Source organism: Episyrphus balteatus, chromosome 1, assembly GCF_945859705.1.
Source record: "Episyrphus balteatus chromosome 1, idEpiBalt1.1, whole genome shotgun sequence".
In the NCBI taxonomy this organism is placed as follows: Eukaryota; Metazoa; Arthropoda; class Insecta; order Diptera; family Syrphidae; genus Episyrphus; species Episyrphus balteatus.
This window is the reverse complement of record NC_079134.1, coordinates 156779345-156804393: the sequence shown is the minus strand read 5'-3', so window position 1 is coordinate 156804393 and position 25049 is coordinate 156779345. Positions and strand designations below refer to the sequence as shown.

At 29.6% G+C, this 25049-nt stretch overlaps 1 protein-coding gene across 1 annotated transcript; it reads right to left on the bottom strand.

The window, feature by feature from the left end:
* On the bottom strand, nucleotides 1–23323 carry LOC129921044 (scavenger receptor class B member 1). The gene is made up of 6 exons (XM_056002673.1): nucleotides 22379–23323; nucleotides 1880–1971; nucleotides 1595–1816; nucleotides 1256–1534; nucleotides 602–1193; nucleotides 1–539 (listed from the first exon to the last, which is right to left on the bottom strand). Exons 1-6 carry the CDS (start codon nucleotides 22590–22592, stop codon nucleotides 262–264), a joined length of 1677 nt encoding a protein of 558 aa, XP_055858648.1. The 5' UTR covers nucleotides 22593–23323; the 3' UTR covers nucleotides 1–261.
* Nucleotides 23324–25049: the final 1726 nt, after the last annotated feature.

Sequence of the window (25049 nt, the reverse complement as noted above, 5' to 3'; positions counted from 1 at the left end):
TGTTGGCATAAGTTTTTGTTATTTAAATAAAAAATCCTATTTCAATGGACGTTTTATCGAGAACAAAAATTGGCTTTTTTATAAAGATCTTAGAAAATATCGATTTCTAACCTTAAATTCTATCTAAAAACATTTCTTCTATTGCAAATATTCCCTCAAATAAAAATTAATAAAAATTGTGTTAAGTTTAAAACAATTTAAAAAACTTCCATGTTTTCTATGGTTTTTGTGATTATTCAGGCACGTTTCAGAACAAATTTGTTAGTCTTTATTCAATTCTTCCAATTCGGACTTATCTTTAGAGTCAGCTTGTAGTTTCTCCTGTCTCATCTGTCCAAGGTAATAAAATCCAAGGACAATTAAAGCAAACGATGTAACACATGTTAACAAGGTTCCATATTTCAAAATAATCTGAATGACATTTGCACTGAATGTGCTGTGGTAGAGCAATGTCCTTAATTCTTCGCTTAATTCTCCCGAAGTTATTTCGATCCATAGAACTGGAAGCATAAGACCATCGGGCATTTGTTTAAGTTTCCCTGCAAAAAAAAAGAAAAGTGAATTAATTCAAGCTCTTCTCCTAATCGAATCCCAAACTTACTTTCAAGAATCTGTCCTTTATGGACAGCAATATTAATTTGAATCCTTGAAGCTCCATCAACGGGGAAAGCTAACCTCGGATGAATATCAGCAAATGTGCGATGTTTTTCAGCATTTGGTTCGATACCTTCAAATTCCTCAAACAAAACTGGGTCACCCGAGAAGAAATGAGGAAATGACGGGTAGATTGGTGCCTGGTAGCACTGAGTTCCATTGAAAATTCCACTTGGCAAACATTTGACCGAACTTGCGTCACAGTAACAAGCGTTTTCGGGATTATCATCTGGATTTGCGAAGACATTCATTGGAGTGCGATATCTCCAAACATCGATTTCTTTTAAAATAGTAACTTCCTCTTCGAAATGTAGAGGAAGTTTTCGGCACAAGGCTTGAGTGAAGACATGCAATGGCTTTCGTTCTTCCATCAGATACGGTGGAAATTGAGATCCATCAGAGCCATCGATTCTGTTACATTCATCATCACGCCAAAAGTTGAGTTGATCCATACCATTGAATTGACTGATTACACCGAGTTTTTGGACATCATCAACTCCTGTATGGATTTGGAGGGTATCAGGACTAGTACCATTACGCTGAGTTAGAAGAAACATAAGTCAGTTATATAGGTTTGAAAAAAAAATTGATCAAGACTTACATTCATTAACATTCCAAATTTTGGTCTAAGTTCAGGCATAAAGTTCCGCAGGACATTTATCAATTTATCTGAATATCCCCAAATGAAATCATCAATTGGAACTTCAAGAAAAGCATCTAAATTGAGAGCGTTGATTGCATGTGATGCTGTAAATTTTTGGAAAAATGACATCTTGTCTACCGAAACAGAGGCTGACAAAAGTGGTATATTTGGAACAATAACATTTTGGAATCTATCACCGACAGATTTATCCGGAAGGAATATATATGAATGATGATCCTTTAATAAATAAAAAATTCTTATTTAAATACAATTTTGAAATCATTTTAACGAACTTACATTATAAGTAACTGTGTTATTTGCATTAAATTTAACATTCGTTTTGGTGGAATGTTCTTGATAAGTGTAAGGTCCTAAATCTTCAACTTTGATTTTTGCATCTTCTCCCGATAAATACCGATCGATGTTGGTATAATTGAAAATGTGAACTTTGAGATAGGTATCGACTGGGGGATCGACCCAGTATTTGGCAGCAGCTGAGTTATTGGCTAAAATTAATTTCTGCAAAAGACAAAAATAAATTAGTTTGGATATTACTTTCTTTTGATATTGTAGTTAACTTACTGATACGTATGAATTATCATAATATTGTGTGAACCACATAACAAAGAATCCTGTTACACTTATCATAAAGAGTAGGAGCATGGTACCCAGTACTGTAAAAAGAAAAAAAAATGGAAGATTTTAGTAAGAATTTATATTAATAGTCGAGTAAAATTAAGCATAAAATTGGTAAAATCTCGGAATCCAGGGAAAGTCGATGAATCTGTAAAACTAATAAAGGGTTGCATTATTAAAAGGCCAAATAGGAAAGTTAAAAAAAAATTCACCGCTATCGATTACAACAATTTTAAAAGACCGTTTACTGTCATTCCGTATGAAAGCGTTTTACAGATTTATCGACTTTCCCTGGATTCCGAGTTATAAATCTAATTTTACTCCACTATAACGTTTTACCTATATATTTTATTTTAATCTTAGACACAAAGTTATTTCGAAAAATAGGTAGGTCAATAATTGATTTTCATTGTTTTTAAGGTTTAAAGTGTAAAACTCTGGTTAAGTTCAAATATATATAAATAAAAGTATTAAAAATTGTATGTCGTACTTCAAATATAAACCAAACATTTATACTAATTGTTTCAATAAACAAGGAGAAGTAATACGATCAGATCTTGAAAATATACTGAAAATTATATTCGTTTCAACCTTATTTCTTAATAAAAAGGTTTTCACAAGTGATTATCCATAGTTTGCAGTGCCATCACATGGCGTATTGACTAGAGGGATGGACTATTGTGACTGAGTTCTGGGTTCAAATCCATCCTCCACTACCTACACATTTTTTCGGTGTTACTGTGAGGAATTGACAAAGCTTCCAAGAGTATCATTTTCATGAATAAGTGAGTCTTTATTTAGGTATTAGTTTGAACTCTGTAGCAAGTTTTGTATCCCCTACCATTTTAACAAACTAATGCACACCGAGAATAGTTGAGAGTTGTAGATTAAGGTCTTTGCCTCTCATTAAATAATCGTGACACAAATGTATTTTTACAAGTTGTTAAGGTACTTCTTTAAGATCATTCCAGGAAGCTTAAGATTTACATGGGCTTAAAACTCAATACCCCTATTTTTTTCTAACGTATTTTAACTACACGGGCTTAAAAATCACATTTAAAAAATTAGAATAGATACTTTTTCGATGTGATTTTAGGATGTGTTAAAGAAAAATTGTTCAAAAAGGCCAAAAAAAATAGTACAGTTCATATAGCTCATGCAATTCTGTCCACATTCCATATATTTTTTTCTTCAATTTTCAATTTCAAGCATTAATAGCTCAAAGCATAAAAATAAACTAATTTGTAAAAACATAAAAAATTTCGTTTTTTCCTTTTTTGTGGAAAAGTTTTTCTTATATTTTTTTGAAAAATTTATAACAATACATTTTAAAAGGAAATTTAATTTTTTTATAAAAAGTTTCTTAAGTAAATTTTTCAAAGTCGGCTTACTTTTCAAGTTATAGACAAAAACTCGTAAAGTAAAACAATTGTCAAATTTATCGTTACAAAAACGGTCATTTCTTTCTAACTGATAAATGGATTTTGTTATATTTTCAAATATTAGATTATACAAACAAAATTTAAAATTTTGTGGATAAAAAAGATTTTGAATTTGTCTTTGAGTAAGAAATTTTTTTCGTCAAAAATTTACTTAAAAAAATTTATTTAAAAAAAAAAAAAATGCTTTGATTTATTGGAAATAAACTTCTAAGAGCCGATTTTTCAATCTTGTGATAAACAGTCAGTTAACTGTTCGACGAATAAAGTTATTAAGCTATGATTACACGGTCAACGAAATGGGTCAACGCGTTGACTCTCTGACGTAAAAATGACGTCACAATCTGTCCCAAGAGTGTCACGTCGTGTGATCGTCAACGAAAACTGCTGTCATTGCATTGACGGGTACGATGACACTCGCGTTGACACACATTTTTGGGTCAACGCATTGACTATTTTCGATGACCGTGTAATCTCTCTGTCATTGCCATTGGGACGCGTTGAAAGGGTTTTAGGACTGGGTGTCATAGCAATGACCCTGTCCCAGCGTTGACGCGGCAGAATTTAATACCGTGTCATCGTTTCAGATTGACATTGTTTATTGTATAGAAATTTGATGAAAGTTGGATGGGGAAAATATTTTGTAGGGCGATTTTTTGAATGGAGTACCGTTTTGGAGGGAGGGCGGTTCTCATTTCAACTTTTTGTTATTTTTTTTACAAAAAAAAAACTTTTCGGTATGGCCATGGCATCCACGTTGGATGTAAACATTTTTTTTTTTTTTGCAAAAAACCAAAAACCATTTGTATATTCCAAACTACATTTTAAGACCATAACCATTAACATTGGATGCGGCGTTCCTATGCTATAAGCGTTTCAAGGTAGCCATATTGATTTTTATTCGATTTTTTTTTTTAAATCAAATGTCGAAACTTTTTTAATTTTTCTATGAAAACCTTTTTTCAAATCTCATTTTCTCCGTTTTTTTTTCAAAATATTTTTGGAAAATTTAAATTTTTGCTTTGTGTCAAACAGTGTGATCAACATAGTTTTGCGAGGCAACGCGTTGACACTGCTAAGTAAACGTCACGTTGACACACTTGCGCGTCAACGTAATTTAGGACAATATTGACGCAATAGTGTCAATCGTGTGATAGTCAATGTTTTTAGCATTGACATTGTGAACGTTGACGGTGAGATGACAGAGAGAATATGGATTTTTTCTTGACGTCAGAGAGTCAACGCGTTGACCGATTTCATTGACCGTGTAATCATAGCTTTAGGCCCATAAACAATCAGATAACAAAATTGAATTTTTCAATCAAGAAAACTCTATTCTACAGAATAACAAAAAAAATGTCAAATTCAACAATATTCAAAACTAGACGTCACACGGTTGTCCAAAATGACTTATCTCGTTGCAAAAATCATAACTTTTGAACGGATTGAGTTAGCGGTACAATTTTTTTTTTATTTGAAGGACATTTCTAGGGCTGTTATACCAATGAATTTCAATAAAATTATTTCACAGGGTGTTTCGGAATCATCGGCCAAAAACAGATTTTCTTTAAAAAAAAAGTTTAAATTAAAATTGGTATGCCATTTTGTAGAAATCACTAATCCACATTTAAAAACAAAATTTCAAAAAAATACAACGTCACGTTTTCGAAAATTTTATTTTTCAAAAAAAAATTTCAAAATTTTTTTAAAAATCCAAAAATTATTTTTTTTGAAATTTTATTTTTGGCTTATATTTGAGTTATATAAGTGCTTCTTCACAAAAAGTTTCGTTGAAATCGAATAAGCCGTTTTGGAGAATATCGGATTTGAAAAAAAACGGTTTTATGGCAGGTACCGTAAAAAATCCATTCGGTTCCATTCATTAAGCCGAATAGGGTATGTGTACCAATCAATTGTTGATTCAAAATAAAAATATTTAGCTGCGCATGCTTGCGCACTGCCGAGATTTTGTACTTTGAAAAAAAATGAAGGCAGAAGGAACAGATTTTCTTTAAAAAAAATGTTTAAATTAAAATTGGTATGCCATTTTGTAGAAATCACTAATCCACATCTAAAAACAAAATTTCAAAAAAATACAATGTCCCGTTTTCGAAAATTTTATTTTTCAAAAAAAAAATTTCAAAATTTTTTTAAAAATCCAAAAATTATTTTTTTTGAAATTTTATTTTTGGCTTATATTTGAGTTATATAAGTGCTTCTTCAAAAAAAGTTTCGTTGAAATCGAATAAGCCGTTTCGGAGAATATCGGATTTAAAAAAAAACCGTTCTATGGCAGGTACCGTTAATAATGATTTTCCAAAAAAAATTTTTTCATTAGAAGATAGACCTTGTTTTCAAACTTACATTTGAATTTTTTAAACAAAATCGTTGGAGCCGTTTTTGAGCAATTACAGCTTTACTGAAATTGGTGTATGACAAGTACCGTTATTTTTGGCCCAAAAAAATTAATTCCAAAAACACCTCTGGAGGGTCTCCAAAAAATGCTACATACCAAATTTGAAGTCAATCGGTCCATCCGTTTAGGATGTAGATCCTTATACAGACAGAAAGACAGACGGACTTCCGGGACCAACTTTTTTGGCATTCTCTATAATCGTAATATCATGGAAAAGTGTAATCTGAACTTTTTTTAGATGTGAATTAGTGATTTCTACAAAATGGCATACCAATTTTAATTTAAATATTTTTTTTTTAAGAAAATCGGTTTTCGGCCGATGATTCCTAAACACCCTGTAAAACAATTTTCTTGAAATTCATTGGTGTAACAGCCCTGGAAATTTCCTTCAAATTAAAAAAAAAACTGTACCGCTACCTCAATCCGTTCAAAAGTTATGATTTTTGCAACGAGATAAGTCATTTTGGACAACAGTGCGTCATTTTTATTCATTTTTTTTTTTTTGTTTTCTTGTGTTCCCTTGTATTTGTCCTCAAATTTGTGAAAAATAGCATCTTTATAATTTATAATACCAAAGAAGTCCATTTTATCAATATTTTTTTCAAAACAGCTTTGACAACTGGCACAATATTTTTGTTCAGATTATTCCTTAAAATAAATTTTATTTGTCTCTGAAAGGAGCAGATATGTAGGTTTATTTCTCTATTAAATGTTTTATTAAAGGAATTAGCTGTATCCGACTGTTGAAAAATTGATTTTTTCCCTATCTGGGACTAACTGACTGTTTAACTGACTATTGAAAAATTGGCCCTAAGACGTAGAAAAGTTAGTCTGATATTTCTAGCTTGAAAGCTATGAAAGCTGTAAAATACATATATACAGATGAGTCATTTATTATTCAAGATATAGCCTGAATGCTAAGATTACTCTCGGAAAACGACTGACAATAAACTTTGAATAATAATTATATTTCCAAAACGTATGTAAAATGTAATTATTATTTTTTGTTAAATCTGCCTGGTTCGTTTGCCCAATGTTAGCCCAGTATAACCCAATATAATAAATAAAATAACGTTGGTATATTTAAAATTTTAACCTTGAACCATCATTGATATACCACTTTCAAATATAACATCTCATTTATGTTTGAATCAATTTGTGATTTGTACTTTTTTAGGATGTTTAAAAAATTGCCTGTTTTTCCTTAACTAAAATTCTTAAACACTTTATTCTGTTGGAGTTAAGATTTTTTTGTCGTGTAAAATCGTGCAGCTAGTTAATGTCTTTTATTAAGATTGTAGTCTCTAGAAATTTTGTTGTGAGGATTTATAGAAATAGAATAACCCAAATTTAGTTACATAAAGTGCTTGTTTCTTTACCGGAAGTGGTGCAGTATATGTACCTACTCCTACAAATTCCTATGACTCGTACTTTTTTCATGGCAATAATCAAAATTTTAGTACACCTACTATTACTCAAATGCAAAGTGACTTTCATTTTTATTTCGTGAAAAAAAAACATTAAAGTGTAACACAATGAAGTCTGAGATGAAAATAAAAGTACATTCATCATATACATAAACAAAACCACACTTCCAGTTAGTGGCGTCTGTATATCTTAAATCACATAATTTATTCTTAAGCTTTAATGTAAAAAGTCTAAGCAACAAACAAAAAATAACTCGAGACAGCTTCAAACCACTGTGCACCAGAATTCAGAAAAAAAAAAAACAGACTATCTCTAATGAGTTTATTAATAAAATGAAAAAAAAAAGAAAAAAAGAAACAGAAAACTGCGGGTCAAAGCACCGATAGGAAGTTTCATTCCAGAAAAGAAAAAATTAAAAGCATTACGTGGAAACGTGACATAGTCATCAGAACAATGTGTGGTCGTTGTGATTTATCATCTGAAGTCATCATCCATATCTGTATAAATCCAACAATTTAACAGTGACGGAGGTCAGGATTATACATTTTGTGATTGTGAATAGACCAGATAAGAGTATCTATTTTATTTTAATTTTTTGACTAGGGCACAGTTTGACAGATTTATTAATCCTAAATATTCTCTACACTGACATTATACCTACGAATAATTAGGAACTTCGCCTTACAAACAACTTTCCAAAATTAAGTACGAAGAAAAAAGCTTATCATTAAATAATTTTATTAGAATTCAAACAAATAATATTATTATGCATCAGTGATTTTTGTTCGACAGGTTCTTCCCATTTATTCGGGAAATACCCTGATTTCCGTCAATCCTAAAATATTCAGTCAACCCTAAAATATTCAGTATAAAAACCAAGTTGTTCCTTAACTTTGATCGTAGTCGGTTTTTCCTAGCTTTGCAGAACGAATCTCAAAAATAATTGGGACATTATTTGCTATATCTTCCGGCAGTTTCCTTCAGGATCAACAAGGATCAACTGTAGTCAACGAAATGGATCAAAAAGCTGCCATTATTGCCTACTCGTCAGAAACGTTCTGAATGTAACTTGGCAAATTCTTTCAACATACGCTGTAATCCTTGCCAATGTACTGCTCATTGTTTGACTTTAAGAAATAAACAAGGTTATTGTAATTCGAATCATACATGTACTTGCAAATAAATTTATATATGTACTTTCAGGACTTTTGTTTTGTGTTTGTTTTTTTTTTTGCATGTAAAGTTATTTCTTTTATTCTTTTAACTTCCTATTTAAAATGATAGTTAAAAAAAAAAAAGTTATACCAACTAAATTGTAAACAATATTTTTATCATTTTTTTTGTTTTCTTGACTTCGTCAGACAATAAAATTGAACTTTGATTTTACTTTACAAATAAAACACACAATGCAACCACAATAAAGAAAATATACGATGACTGTGATGGAGTGTTATCATGCAAAAAAAAATATTTAATATTGTATTGTTATCGTTACTTTTGCTTTTAAACGAACAAAATAATAACAATAATGATAGGAGTTAATCAATAAAAATGTTTACCATATTTAAATCACACTCTTATTTTGTTCCAGAAATAGGTTATTAATAGAGCTCAGATTTTAATGATCCAGAATTAATTGTAGAGCTTTCCCTTCAAGGATTTATTATTATGAAAATTATTGTTAAGATTTTTTTTTAATTTCACATTTCTAATTGACAATCGATTGATGTTTAAACTCGTTATGTAGACGAATTTGAACACAAATAGGTGCTGGCGAACAACTGTGAGAGCATCAAACTGTTGAAAGGCTTCAATATCAAGCAAAAAGATTTGTTTTTGCATTGAAGTCTTTATAATTAATACGCGACAATAAAACAACGATTTTCTTGAAAAAGTTTCATTCTTAATTCATAGTTTTCATTCAGACACAATATTTTTTTTTTTTTTAAGTTTTGAAATCGGCAAACCCCCAAAGTAAAGGATTGGTAAAACTTAGTTTAAGTTCAAAATTGAATTTTTAGCTGAGATGAATATACTGCGTTACTGCGTATGACAGCAGGAGTTACAAAGCTTGATCCAATTAAAGTACGAAAGCTTGATCCAATTAAAGTAAAAGACCTAAAAATACCATCTTTCAAAAAATATAACACGGCCGACTCGAGTTGGTATATTGCCATTTTCAAATACCTAAGAGATCCTGAGAACCTTGTCAAAAACCAAAGTTTTAAAAAAATTCTTCCGTTTTCGAAAATTAAATTTTCGAAAAACAAAATCAAGTTTTCAAAATTGCTTTTTTAGTGGAACCCGGCCAAATAGTTCCGATTTCGATAATCATTTTTTTCAAACGTCGGTTAATCAAAATACGGGAGCGGGTCAAAATTCTGGCTTCAAAATCCTGATTTACAAAATTCTGCTTTTTTTCAAGAAAATTCTGTTCTTCAAAATTCTGCTTTTTTTCTATTCTGTCTTTCAAAATTCTGCTTTTCATAATTATTCTGCCAGCACTTTTTTTTAATAAAAAAAATACTGCTAGTTCTGCTTTTTTTCATAGCATATGCGTTTACTAAGCCAAAATGCACCTCATTAATCTGTTTTTAGGTTGGTAGATTCTTAACTGCTTGCTGCTTAACCATCACAAATAATTTTCAATAATAATTTCATTTGGCTAGTTAAATAATGTTCAATTATTATTTTCCGGAAATATTTATCATTAAAAACTTTTTCTCAATATTTTTAAATGTATCGATTTATTTTTAATAATAATATGTATATTACAAAAAAAAAATGATAAAATACTTTAAGTAAGTAAGCTCAAATAGGCAGCAAATTTAGCTAGAAGATAATTTTATAAAATACTGCCAAAAATTAAAAAAGGGGTTTTAAAATGTTAAAAAGCGTGCGCTTTTTTAATTTTTGGCAGAATTTTGTAAAACAGAATTATGAAAAGCAGAATTTTGAAGAGCAGAATTTTGAAAATCAGAATTTTAAGAAGCAGATTTTAAAGCAGAATTTTGAAAAGCAGAATTTTCAAAGCAGAATTTTGACAAAAGAATTTTGACAAAAGAATTTTGACAAAAGAATTTTGACCCCGGCAGAATTTTGACCCCAACCCTAAAAATACTTGAACGTTTAACCTCTATAGGTTAAAAGATGTTGCCGTTTTGTTTTTTTTTTTAATTAACCCCTTACAGCATGATTTTTTACTTGCTCAATAGGGCAAGTATTGGTTTCGTGTAAAAAAAAAATTCGAGGTTTTAATCAAAACTAACATTACGATTATGGAGAAGTCCGAAAAAGTGGTTTTCGTCATGACGTCCGTCGGTCTGTGCGTCGTCGGTGCGTCGTCACAAAAAGCTGTACATGAAGCTGCAGCCTAAACGGGTTGAGGGATTTTCTTGAAATTTGGTACAGATGATTTTTTGTAATTTCCAAGGTTGGTTTTTTTTTGTTTTTTAATATCTTGCTTTAAACGTATACCTCCCATACAAAGTTTTGGAGTTATTGCAACTTTCTCGAAAACGGCTCTAACGATTTTGATTAAATTTAACATACGTAATGCTGTTTGCAGTTCTAACATAACTGCGTTTTTAGTTTTTCTCAAAAAATGCGGATAGTGAAAATATGACATTAACTCTTTTTTAAATTGCGGATGTCGGCTTTTCCCGTACATCTTAATGGAGTTATTGCAATTTTCTCGTAAATGACTCTAACGATTTCCATTAAATTTTACACAAGTAATGTTATACGTAAATCTAACGTAACTGCATTTTTAGTTTTTCTCAAAAAATACGGATAATGGAAATATGACTTTACATTTTTTTTAATCTTTGATGTCGGCTCTTCCCGTACACCGTTAATGAGTTATTACAATTTTCTAGACTAAATTAGACTTACATAATGCTTTAAGTGATTTTAATATATGTAGCTAATTGCGTTTTTTGTTTTTGTCAAAAAAACACGAGTAACAAAAATATGGCGTAAGAAAAACTAAAAAAAAAATAATTTCGTATTTTTGCATTTCTTATGAAATTCCTTAAAAAAATCAAATTTTAACTAATTCAAAACATTTTTTTTTTTTAATCTTTGACATAAAAGCTACTTTTATCATAAGAGCAGGTAGGGGAGAGTGGGGCCAAATGTAACACTTTTTTCTAAAATCGATAGTTCTCCTACAAATTTGAAAGTGGGTCAACCAAACCTTTTTTAAATTAAAGACCCATGTTTTGGCTCCAAGATCCATCATAAAAATTTAGCAAAACATAGCGGTAATGTTGAAAAATAAAGCTTCCAAAAAAAAAATCGTGTTGTTTCAACTTACCCCACATACGGGGCAAAGTGTAACACATACCGGGGTAGGTTGTACCAAGAACTAAAAATAAGAGAAAAATACCTTTATTTGTTTGTATTTATTTATTTTTAATTGATAACAATAAAAACAAACCTCAGTCATGAAATTTTGGTGCAAATTAAAAAAAAAAAGTGGAGCAAATCCAAGATTTCCAGAGAAAATTTGACAGTAGTCTTAAATTAAAGTTATTTGAATTCATAAATTGTTTTATAAGCTTTATGAATTCAAGTGGTGGTTCAAAAAGTGTTTCCAATTTCAAAATAAATACAAATTCAATTACAAGCATTCATATCCAGGGTTGTTAATTATATTAGGTAAACAATTTTTCAGTATAGGTAGGTTTTTACATGGTACAACTTGCCCCGGAAAAATGTTACAACTAGCCCCAGCATGAAATTTTTCAAACAAAATCAATTTAAAAAAAAAAGCGAAACTGATATAGACATAACATATACACGCAATTTGAGCCAAAACACAGTTGCATATAACAAAAAAAACACTTAGCACTCTATCTTTTTCGGGTAAAGAGGTAGACCAAAAATAAAATTAAAAAAAAATGTTACAAACATGCAATTTTTGGGCACCACTAGTGTAACTTCTCACCCTGTCGTCTAATCTTCATCTGAAGAAAATGAGCCGGTAGATATGCAAAAATTGAGCATTTTTCTCCTTTACGCGTTTCTTAATATTGAAAGGAACATCGCTTTTTTTAGCTGTTAATTCTTACCCCTGTTACATTTAGCCCCACTCTCCCCTACGTGCGGCCCCAAGTCGTGCATTTTATTTTTTTTGCGTGAAAAAAATATATATGGTAGATTATGTTAAATAAGAATACACGTGTTTCAGGATTTTTCAATTTTTTGATTAAAATTCGGAAAATTTTGGGTTTTCCGGTTTGGATCATATTTGGCACATTGAGCAGAAAAACCGTAACATTAATCAATATAACATAAAATCTTACGGTTTTTGAGTAATTTAAGTGTAAATTTTAATAAATAGGCCAACATTTTAAATAATGATAAAAAAATTTTCGAATTCAAGGTTTATGCACTTTCCGAGAACATGCGCTTTGGTGTACTAATGTAAATTTTTGTTTACACTATTAGAAAGTAGAGATTTTAACGAACAAAATGCCCACCGATTTTTTGAAAAAAGTTGATATTTTGACACGTGAATTTTCGATTGAAAATTTGGGTGTTTTTTTGGTATTAAGTAGAAAACAAGGTTAAAAAATTAACATTTTAAATCAAATAAATTACTGTGTATTCGGGATATAATAAGGTAAGTTTTCACCAAATTTCGTAGAAAAAAAAACGATAAAAATAAAAAACCAAAAACTGGCTTTTTTGAATTTTTCACATAAATTTTGAGGTTATTTGAAAAAATTGTTGATACATAAGTTGTAGATCTTTTTATTACCTACAACATTGCCATACAACTTTTTTCCGTAGGACTTATAGTTTTGCCGAAAATCGAGATATACCATTTTTACCATTAAAAACTCAACCCTACCACTTCCCGAACTCGGCTCGCCCGTAATTTATTTTTCCTTTAATTTTCATCATATTCACCTCCTTTTCCAATGGTTTTCATCCAACTATGATTTTTTTTTGGTTTCGAAAATTATCGACCCTGGGCTAAAACTCAGATTTTGAAAAAAAAAATGTTATTAAAAAAATTAAAATTACTTTTTATTTTAAAAGATTTGTTGGCCCGTCTTCCCTATGACACGATAATTGCTTTACTCAAGCCTCAATTTTGTCATCCAGCGCGAGTCGTTTTTGTGTCGGTAATAATAATAAGGGTAAATATTCACAAATAAATAAATAAATAAAAACCCGATGTCATATGAATGACTAAGTTCCATGAACGTGCTTCTAAAGTTCATGTTGCTTAAATTTTGTATAATTTTTTATTTACAAATTTAGTTAAAAAAATATTTTAGGGTTTTACTAAAAAAAAATTGTTATATGCCTTTTATATTAAAGAATAATCAACACCTAAATCCAAAGTTTAAAAAAAAATTCTTCCGTTGTCGAAAATTTTATCAAAATTTAGAATAAAAACTAATACAATTAAATTATGGAAAAAATACGGAATTAAAAAAAAATTACAATTATCTAATACATACATAGATTCAATGGAAGCTTGACTTTTAAGTTTAACTTATTTCTTCTGTGCAATGACTCATAAAATTTGTGTTAATGTTATTTCGGTAACTTATTCTTTGTTTACGTTCAAGCTTTTTTGTGAACGGATTCAATAACTTTGTTGATTTGTAATATTCATGTCATAATTGATTAACATTACAAACATAATAAATCCATAAGCTTTTGAATTCCTACCTACTTAAAGCAAAAATAACAAAACAAAAATCTTTTATTGCATTATTATAGGCCTTCAAATATTGTTGTAGACATGTATATTGTATATAAATAGATTGTATCTACTGGGTCATAAAGTCGAAGCTTTATTTCTTATTGATAGCGTTAATTCCGACCGACCTCTTAAGAAGCTAAAAGATAAGTCTTGCCTTAACATACTTAAATAAATCGTATTTATATCGAAAAATTCAAACAAGCATGACGGAAAAATCTAATCTCTTTCACAATTTAATTCAGTATTTCACTAATTCGATTTAATCATGGGTAATTTTTTTAATTAATTTGAACAAAAAATTTAAATAAAATAAGAAAAAAAACTAAAAATATTTCCATGAGGGGTTTCTAGGCTTCATAAGGTCTATTAAGTTCGCAAAGACGATAAGATTAATCGCGGTTGTCTACTCGACATAAAAATAATATAAAAATAAAAAAACAAAAATGATAACAACATGCTACCTATTTGAAAAGTCAAGCAAAAAATTAAACATTTCTACTGTTATAGGGTTTGAAATGAAGGGCCTACATTTTATGAAGACTTATTAATTAAAGTTTGTTTCTAAGTCAATTTATGAGATGAGATAGATTTTACAAGTACAAGTTAAAGTATATAGAAGATTTTCAATGCTATTGACCTTTCCGGTAGTTATCATTTAAATAGACGATAGCTGGACGCCTGTCAATTTCAAAACGAGCGCATGTTTATTTTATATAAGAAAGATGTTTATTTGAATTAAATAAGAATTAGACAAAATTTTAATTGAGTTTTTAGATTTTGATTTTGACTCGGGGTAATCAACTGAGAGTGCAAATTAATTGACATTTGATTTAGGTTTTTGCTTCCTTATAAAGTTCGGCTTATCGGCTTTGCTGAGGCAATATAGACATTTTTTTTTTTGATAAGAAGAGATTATGTTAAAAAGATTAAGTGTGATTTATCAGCTTAAATCGATGGGTTAAGAGACGCGTGTTGCACATCAGGTCATATGAATACAATTTTTTTTTAAATATATAAACGTAAGCTGTTTTGGGTGGATTTTTTTTAAGATAAGGTACATACCGCAAATAAATGCATTTTTTTCAGAATTTTCAAATCGGAAAAGGACAATTTTGAGACTCATTTGACCCCCATTCACTTTCATTATGTTATCTTGACTTTAAGGACATTTATTATTTTTAAGTTTCTTTAGGTATTGACCCAGAAAGAGGGCCTGTTGAAAAACCCAGAGTTTTTTGAACAAACACTTTTGTACCTACTCTCTCTTTCTCTGAATAGGGAATTAGGTAAATCGTTGTTTAAAAAATTGTGTGTTAAAAATGGACCAGAAGCGTTGAGAAGAAGAACTTTTATTCTTTAGAATTCCGGGAACAAAGAAAAACACAAGGAAATGTCTATGTGATGTTATGTAACCTTGATTATTTATCTAGTTTGATTGTACTTTTTATAAAACAAAAACATATTGTTTAACGTTTTTACTTTTATTTAAATATCATTCAATTGTATAAAACAAACTATACATTTCTTTTGTAACATTAGCATCGAACGGAAATCGAGTAATAAAAACCTTTTGTTGTGAACACCGCCGATTCATTATAATATTCGTATATGTTTAACTTTAAAGACTTGATATTTTTACATCTGAGATGGCAGGATATCAGAAAGTTTCAGATGATAATTGTATTTTTAAGACAAAACGAAAACAATAACAAAAAAAAAACAAAAGGATTTAAAATAATATAATTTGCATATAATTATTGGTTTACATAAGGAAATAAATTGGGGAAATATTATTTGTATGGTGTTTATTTTGTTTTTATTTAATAAAATTTAATGTGTTCCAATTTTAAAATCATTTGCATATATTCCACCTTCAATCGGTTTTTTTTAATGCTGATCAAAATAAATGGATGGAAAATTTTGATACATTTTTTTATATTCAGAAATTTACAAGTCTTACAAATCTTGAAGATCAGAGAAGTGATTTAAAATGTTTAATATACTAAATGAAAATATTTACCTCAGGAAGCGTATAGAACATTAAAATGAGAACTGTTTTTTGCGAAAAATAATATACATAACATCATATTTACAAATAGTTTAGTATTTATGAATACAAAATTGCTTTGTTATGTTTTCCAATAAAATGATAAAGAAATCAAAGCGCTTGGAGAAATTTACTCACAAATTGACTTCAAACAAACAAACAAACAATTGAACGCAACGGCAAAGCCTACAATACCACCCGAAAACAAGCGAAAAAAATATGGAAGCTATATTAATTTTAGTGTATTTTTACATGGGCTTTTGCTTCAAGACTTCAGACTTAAATATACATATGTAGACAAATCTGCTTAGTAACTTGCACCTTAATTATTCGCATCTAGTACGCGACTTCTGAAATGATTAAAAATGTTTTTGGGACAGTACCCGTTTAGGAATAAATTTCTTTATATTTGACTCTCTTGTGTGTGACTCCACGGATTTGAACGAAAATTTTAAAATAATATTGAAAACTAGCAAAATTTCAAAAAATCTCAATTTTTCATCTCATTACTTTGATGAGTCGATTACACTGGTGAACAAAATTAAACTTTTTTTTTGTTACAGAAACCAACGTATACTTTTCTATAGGATTTTTTGATGTGCTGAGCTCGAATCCGAAGTCGAAAAAAATTCTAGCACATCACGTTTTTGAGATAATCCCGTTAGAAAATCGAAAATGCCGCTTTTTACCAGTTTTCGAGGTTATTTTTTTGCGTTTGGTTATTTGTTATAAATAAATGTGCCAAAATTTGAAAGCGATCGGCAAAGAACTTTTCGAGATTTGCTATTAAAAGCAAATGAACATGAGCTGTACCAAGCACGTTGAATTCAACTTAAGATTTTTCGAAGAAGAAAAGAAATATTTAAGAGATTTAAACGGATTTAGAAAGACAAGATTTAGTTCTTTTAGAAACTGTTACAAATTTTGTTTAAACAAAATAATTAAAAGCTAAGAAATAATCTCGAAAACTGGTTAAAAGAGGCATTTTCGATTTTCTTACGGGATTATCTCAAAAACGTGATGTGATAGAATAGTTCTGACCCCGGATTCGAGCTCAGCACCCAAAAGACCTATAGAAAAGTATATGTTGGTGTCTGTTGACCAGTGTTATTTTTTGTAATTTTATTTTACTATAGGTAGGTTTAAGGTTGCTTAAAAATTTCTATGTACAAAGCGAAAGTAATTTTTTATCAAAAAATATTTAAAAAAATTAAAATACCTATAAAAAAATAAAATAAAACAAAAAAATAAAAATAAACTCTAAAAAATTTTGAATTATTTTTTTCTTAAAATTCTTTACGACACAGTCGTTATTTGTTTGAAACTAAAAACCATTTGAAAAGACTTTTTAGTAATTTAAAAAAAAAATTTTTTAGTTTTTTGCAAATTTTTTTATAAAAGTAACTTGAAATGATTCTTCTATGTATTCTAATAACTTTTACCATAAAAACAAAAACGTACAATTAAGTCGTACAATTTATTTATCTAGGGGAAGCAAAATTAACAAAATTATTCATGAATATTTTTCATTTTTTGTCAGATGAAGGATTGAGTTTTTAAAACTTTCATCGGGAGCGGGTCATAATTCTGCTTGTCAAAATTCTGTACGACAAAATTCTGTGGGGTCAAAATACTGTAATACCATAATTCTGTACGTCATTATACTGTAAATACAAAATTCTGTACGTCAAAATACTGTACAGCATTTTTACAGAATTTTGATTTACAGAATTTTGATGTACAGAATTTTGAAATATAGTATTTTGACCAACCAGAATTTTGCTATACAGAATTTTGACTTTCAGAATTTTGTTCCTACAGCATTTTGCACATACAGAATTTTGACATACAGTATTTTGGCATACAGTATTTTGAATACAGAATTTTGCAACATACAGAATTTCGACCCCAACCCACTTTCATCTCATTTTCCCCTCTCCTTTTTTGAAGCCAACATCAATTTAGATCTAAGAATATACATTCGGTAGACGTAGAAAAGCTAACTGGTTTTATGAAATGGCCCAATCGACTTTAAAATTTTTCGGACTTTTAAATGGATCCGATAAAATTGTTTATTTAGTAGATAGTTTTAATTTTTTCCAAATTTCTTTTTGTGGATATCTATCTCTGCAACCTTACTCGAATATCTTCTTTAGAAAGACATACTAATAAAAAATATTAACAAACCATTAAAATGCTAAATTTTTGTCAGTCAAATTTGATTTTGACATTAAAAAAAAAATTATTCACAGGGCTTTCGTTAGATTTAAGTCAGTCTAAGGTACAATAAAACAAATTGTCGTTTTCTCCCTCCCCAAAGGGGTATGGATGTAATAGGCCGACTTGTTTTTTTTTATACCTTAAATCTACTACCTTAAATCCTACTCATATTTTAGTAATTTGACTTTTAAAATTTTATTTGTTTCTAATTTTTTTTTTCTTGAGATGTGCATTAGGGTGTTCATTATTTAGTTTTATTTTCAAGAATGAAGTTCCTAAGTGAAAAAACTATTTCGAAATAATAAAAAAATCCCCTAATTTTTTCAGATTTTTATTTTGACGTTAGATGGCGCCCCAAAAGTGTTAAAGTTTTTTTTCTCATTTCAAATAGTTATAATGATGAGGTCAGTTTTTTTCGATAAAGCCTTTAATTAAAGATGTTTGGTGAGTTTCTTGTCTACATTAAACAACGTTTTAAAAAAGATATAAACTAGGACCAGGGGTTTAGTCAGGGCATGAATGTTTTTTTGTTCACAAATGCCTGTAAGTCAAAAACTTGTATACCTACCGGATTTTCTGTTTAAAAACTAACTGACTTTTCAAGTCAATTAGATTTCAATAAAATTTAATAGTTTTTTTTCAAAATTAATTAAATAAGTAGGTACATGAGTACTGAATGAATATGGGAGAAAATTTGCATTATCCTGCACTCATGAAATAATCACATGTTGGTACATGTGCATATTGTGCAGTAATTACGAGTTTTAGCCCTCTGTAGGCACACCCCTTTTTTTTGCGAATTTGGTTTATACTTTTTCATGGCGCTAGAACTTTTTTCGGTCTCACTATTTTATGGAGAATCATATATGAAATTGATGTAGAATTTTCCGAAGAATTCGAATACTGTATTCACAATTCCAAAAAAAATATTTTCACCCTTAAAAAGACACTTTTCTGTGACCACTTTTCATTTTTGTCTTTCTAGAAAATCCCAATTTCAAAACAAAGACTCATGGGATTTTAGTAGGGTTGGTAATAAATTATTACCAACAATATGGATTACCAGTAGGTATAGTCAACATGAATAAATGAGCTTTGTACCTACATACATCATTTGTGATAATTAAAATACATATTTCAATAAATATTTGTTCTGAAAAAATCCAAAAATAAATACATAATACAGTAAAATAAGGAGAAAAAAGGGGTAAATCTCGGAATGAATGTTAGTAGAATTTTTTTTTGCTCAATATCTTCCTTTTGCCATTCTATAACATATCTCAAAAGTCTAGAAAAATCGCATGTCCGCTTGTCGCGATTTCAAGGTCAAATCGCGAAATGGAGATTTTCAAAATTAGCAAAAATAGGCTATGGTATTATATACACATATGATACATGATTTCAAGGTATTTTTTAACGTTGATTCCAAAAAATCTAAAATCAAGACAATCTGACGTCTCTGGAAAAAGTTATACCTGTTTTTCATCTGTCAACTCATATTATTATAACAGTTGCAAACTTACTGCCGAAAAACCCTTTAAAGTTATGGTAGATGAACCAAATTTTGCATGAAGATTTTAGAATCCATCATTATTAAAAATCAAAACAATCCATTACAAAAAATATATATACCTACGAAATAATGGCATTTTTTTGATGGAGGGGCAAATTTTAGGATATGCACTAAAGAAGATTCTTGTTCATCTTAGGAATAAGTGCTAATAGGCTATTTTTTTCATTTCAATCTTTGTTTGGATGTTCTTTAGCTACCCTCAAAAATCTAAAAAAATCTCATGTCCGCAAGTCCTAATTTTCTTGGTTTGAAAATAAGGTGCAGATTTTAAAAAAATTGAAAAACTACACTTCAGATATTTGTGTCAGATCAACATGAATAAAGTGCATTACTTTTCAGGGATGGTCAGGTTGACTTGTTTGTGAGTTTTGTTGGAATAAGTGTTAAAAAATACCTTTAAATCATGTCGCTTATGTTGGTATACATATAAAAATTTAAACTTTTCTTATTAATTTTTTAAAATCTGCACCTTATTTTCAAACCAAGAAAATTAGGACTTGCGGACATGAGATTTTTTTAGATTTTTGAGGGTAGTTAAAGAACATCCAAACAAAGATTAAAATGAAAAAATCAGCCTATTAGCACTTATTCCTAAGATGAACAAGAATCTTCTTTAGTGCATATCCTAAAATTTGCCCCTCCATCAAAAAAATGCCATTATTTCGTAGTTATATATATTTTTTGTAATGGATTGTTTTGATTTTTAATAATGATGGATTCTAAAATCTTCATGCAAAATTTGGTTCATCTACCATAACTTTTAAGGGTTTTTCGGCAGTAAGTTTGCAACTGTTATAATAATATGAGTTGACAGATGAAAAACAGGTGTAACTTTTTCCAGAGACGTCAGATTGTCTTGATTTTAGATTTTTTGGAATCAACATTAAAAAATACCTTGAAATCATGTATCATATGTGTATATAATACCATAGCCTATTTTTGCTAATTTTGAAAATCTCCATTTCGCGATTTGACCTTGAAATCGCGACAAGCGGACATGAGATTTTTCTAGACTTTTGAGATATGTTATAGAATGGCAAAAGGAAGATATTGAGCAAAAAAAATTCTACTAACATTCATTCCGAGGTTAAACCCTTATTTGACTGGATTAACATATTATTTATCAATTAATCGAATTTGTAAAAACCTGAATAAACAAATCCATCAACCTTCAATTTATTTATTGATTAATATTGAATTCTGAACACGTAATTAATTCATTTATTATTGCATCCGTTTCCAGAACATTACAACTGATATTCGTCAAAAACAATACCCTTATCTCTTTTGACATATAGTTGAACTTGGGGTAATTTAAGTGATAGAAAGTACAAAACTATTTTCAAATAACACAAAATACGTCAGGTCAGATCAATGAAATTTCCCACTCTTGAAAACTTATAAAACTACAAAAAATAAAATGCACGACTGGGGTCGCACGTACTTGCTCTTGCAGTTCAAAGCACTTTTATGTTAGTCTACTTGTAGATTTTAAAAGCTGGATCTAAATTTTTAAAAAATTGATATTGGGGAAGAGCCGACATTTAGGGCAAAATTTTGTTAAATGAAAAAAAAAATTTTTGTTATTTGACTTTTTTGAGAAAAAATAAAAATGCAGTTTTATTGCCACTGCTTTAAATATTACGTATACAAAGTTTAATCAAAATCGTTAGAGCCGTTTTCGAGAGATTCGTAATATCGTATTTTTTTGTATAGGAGGTATACGTTCTAAACGAGATATAAAAAAAAATAAAAACCAACTTTCAGAATTACATAAAAATCATCTGTACCAAATTTGAAGAAAATCCATCCACCCCTTTAGGCTGTGGAAATGTGTACAGATGGACGCACGGACGGAATTGCGGGACCCACTTTTTCGGAATTCTCCATCATCGTAATGTTGGTTTTGATTAAAACCTCAATTTTTGTTTTTGACACGAAACCAATACTTGCCCTATAGATACGGTGACCATATTCTTAGGAGCAAAACCCGGGACAGATCAAAAATTCGTTGGATCGTTTTGAAATTATTAATTTTTCAAAAATAAAAAAATAATACAATTAGTTTTCATAATTTTTTCCTAATTTTGAGTTCGAAGATTTATTAAACGATATGAGAACATTTTTTTTGATATCATTTAAGTCGTTTACGAAGAAGTCAGAAATCAATAAAAAAGTTTTACAATTAGGTCATCAAAAAACATTTTTTAAGTTTTAACATATTGATTTTATTTTTAAACAATTTTGTAATATTGAATTCCTTTTTCAGGGGTCCTTCCTCTTTCATATGTTGTTTAATATTTAAAAAAAAAATACTTTTTCTGGCACTGTTTTCTTGTTAAAAGCGTATAAAATTTTGAATACTAAATCATAGAATCTGGAAATACGGGACAGTCACGGGACAGTTAACAAAATACGGGACACTTATACGTCCCGGGTTTCTTAAATAAAAACCCGGGACAAGCTAAAGAAATACGGGACAGTCTCGGGTAAACCGGGACGGATGGTCACCGTACCTATAGAGCAAGTAAAAAATTGATAATAGCTAGCATCCAAAAGATGTAATAAATCATTTTCTTCTCAATCTCAACTTACATATCAATGTTCCTAGTTCTTTAGTCGATGGTTGTTTCTTTATCCCGACGAACTTGTAAACAGGTTCCATGAACTTTTGAGGTTCTTTCTGGACATCATCCATGATCACAGCTCCGCATTCGATTGTTGTGGCTGAATCTGATGGCTTTCTATTATTTGTTGTTGATGCAGTTGCACATTCATATGTTGGAGGTAGTTCCTCTTTCTTTGACATTATTTTTTTTTTTGTATGAAATAGATACTTTTTTTTCTACTTTTAAGAAAAACTTAATCTCATCACCCTCACTTATACTCACTGAGGCGTAAACACAGCCTACCTTGACTTAGATTTGAGTTTCCTGTTCTCAAAAAAAAAATATGTAAAACAAAAAATTTCAAAACAAAGAAAATTTTGTTTTTTTCGTTTTTTTCTTCTTAGAGTTGCATTCGAACTATACAAAACGCACTATGATCTTTCAGATACAAGATACAACACTATTGCACTTAACATAAAATTGAAATCAGGTTTGATCAAAACGAAATGTAAACAGTAAACACAGTGATTACATGGTCACCACAAAGTGCGGAGAACCAAGAGTCTTCCAAGATCAAGACTCTTTGTCCGTTTGTCGTTCGTTCGTCAAAACAACAACGAAACGATCACTTCTCGCACTCGTCTTTTGTTTGTCGTCCCGCGATCCGAAGAGAGGTGTTATTGTTTTGGTTTTAGTTCCAACAAACAAGATGAAGTATCTTTTGTTATGTTCCCCAGATTCCCAGCCAGCTACTGAATTCGGTTATAAGATTCTTATAAAATTTATTTTTTTCTTCGGACTTGGGTAAAACTTGCTCTGCGCAATGAACAAGTTGTTTGATTTTGTAATCCCGTCAAACCAAACCAGGGTCCAAGCTATAACTGACAATCGTGGACTCGGGATAGAATGCAGAGACCTCGTTTTTTTTCGGTCGACTACAGCAACCGATCGTATACTTGTATGAAACTTTTGAGATACAACACAGCCTATGGCATAGTAATACTTGTTATCATTTTTGATTTGTTAATAATTTTATTATTGTTTATTTGTTGAGAGACAGAGAGCAGAATTATGAAAGAGAGAGGAAAAAAAGAGAGTAACTTTAAGTTGCGGTTTCTTGTTTTTTTTTTTTTTTTTTTTGTTCAGAATGAAAAGATCAACGTATTATCAGTTCATGTTTTTTAGTATAAAAATACTTTAAGCTCATCGAAATTATAGCAATCGATTTTGTTGGCATGTCCAAGTCAGTTGGTTTTGAGATCTTTGGTTTGGATTGCTGGATGTTTTTTCTCACTTATAGTTTTATGGTTAGTTCATTGATTTTAATTGCGCGTTGCAAAGATAACAGGACAGTGGCAGTAAACAAGAAATTATGTTAGTAAAACTGTAGAAAATTTTATTTTCTATAACTTTTATCTTAATAAATTTTTCAATATTACCCATATTTTTCGAGTAAATTTGAAAAATCTATTCCCTTACACATCTTAAACGTTATACCCGCTTTGAGTATAGATTTTAACATCAACGCAATATGGGAGTGGCTTTATATGTTTTTGGAGACGATAAATGACCAATTGTTAAGTTAAGTAAGAAAATTCAGAAATTCCTTATTAGTTTTATTCAAAATTCAAGTAGGTAGGTACTCAATGGCTGTGTGTTTAATTTTGGAAATTGGAGCGAAAAAACGTTTAAAAATTAAAAGTACATTTTTTTGACCCACCAATTTACAGAGTTTTAGTAGGTAAAGAAATCATAAACATAGTCAATACCTCATTTGTGGAACAATAATTTTCAAAATTATTAAAATCATCATTCATAGGTATATTTAGTTTTTATTTCAGTGTCGTTAACAAGAACCGACTGTATCAAAATTGACCCATGAGACCAGAGCACAAGACGTTTGTAAGAAAGTTCATTAAAATCTATAAATCTAAAATAAAACTTGATTAATAGAGGACTGGTATTGAGGGGTCGAAATACCTCCAAATCAATTTTAGCCTACTTCAAATTATCGTACCGAACTGCAACACTGAACTAAAATACTATTTTATTACTGAGTTTAAAATTTTATTAAATTATCTTTATAAATAAAAAATGTATAGGTATATAAAATTTATTTGAATGACTGCATGCTATCTCGCTCCACACTGCAGAATCATGTCACAAAAAACTAGAAAAGGTTGGCTCTGAAAACCCTATCAATCTGACATTGTCTATCACGAAAAAAAATGAGACATGTCTCATGAGATATGTCTCATGGAACATTTATCTCATGGGACATATCTTCTTTTTTTTTTGCAAAAAAGGGTTATTTTTATTTTTATTATTAATAATTATTATTAATAAAATTAATATTACTTGTTTTCCAGGAAACATTTTTTTATCATATGTTATTTTTTAAGTTTTACTGGAAACGATATGAAATAAAAATGAAAAATTCAAAAATTAAATAAAGGTATGAATAAAAAAAATTAGTATGAAATTACCCCCAAAACATTTTTGGGCTTAATAAACCCAAATCTATAAAATTTTATAAAAATCTTTCTGGATTAATTCAAAAAGTCAGAAAATGTTAGCCAGTTTTAGTTGACGTTACAAAACCTTTTATAATTGTTCAAATCAAACACTTGCTATAAAAAAGATCTTAAATATTCGAT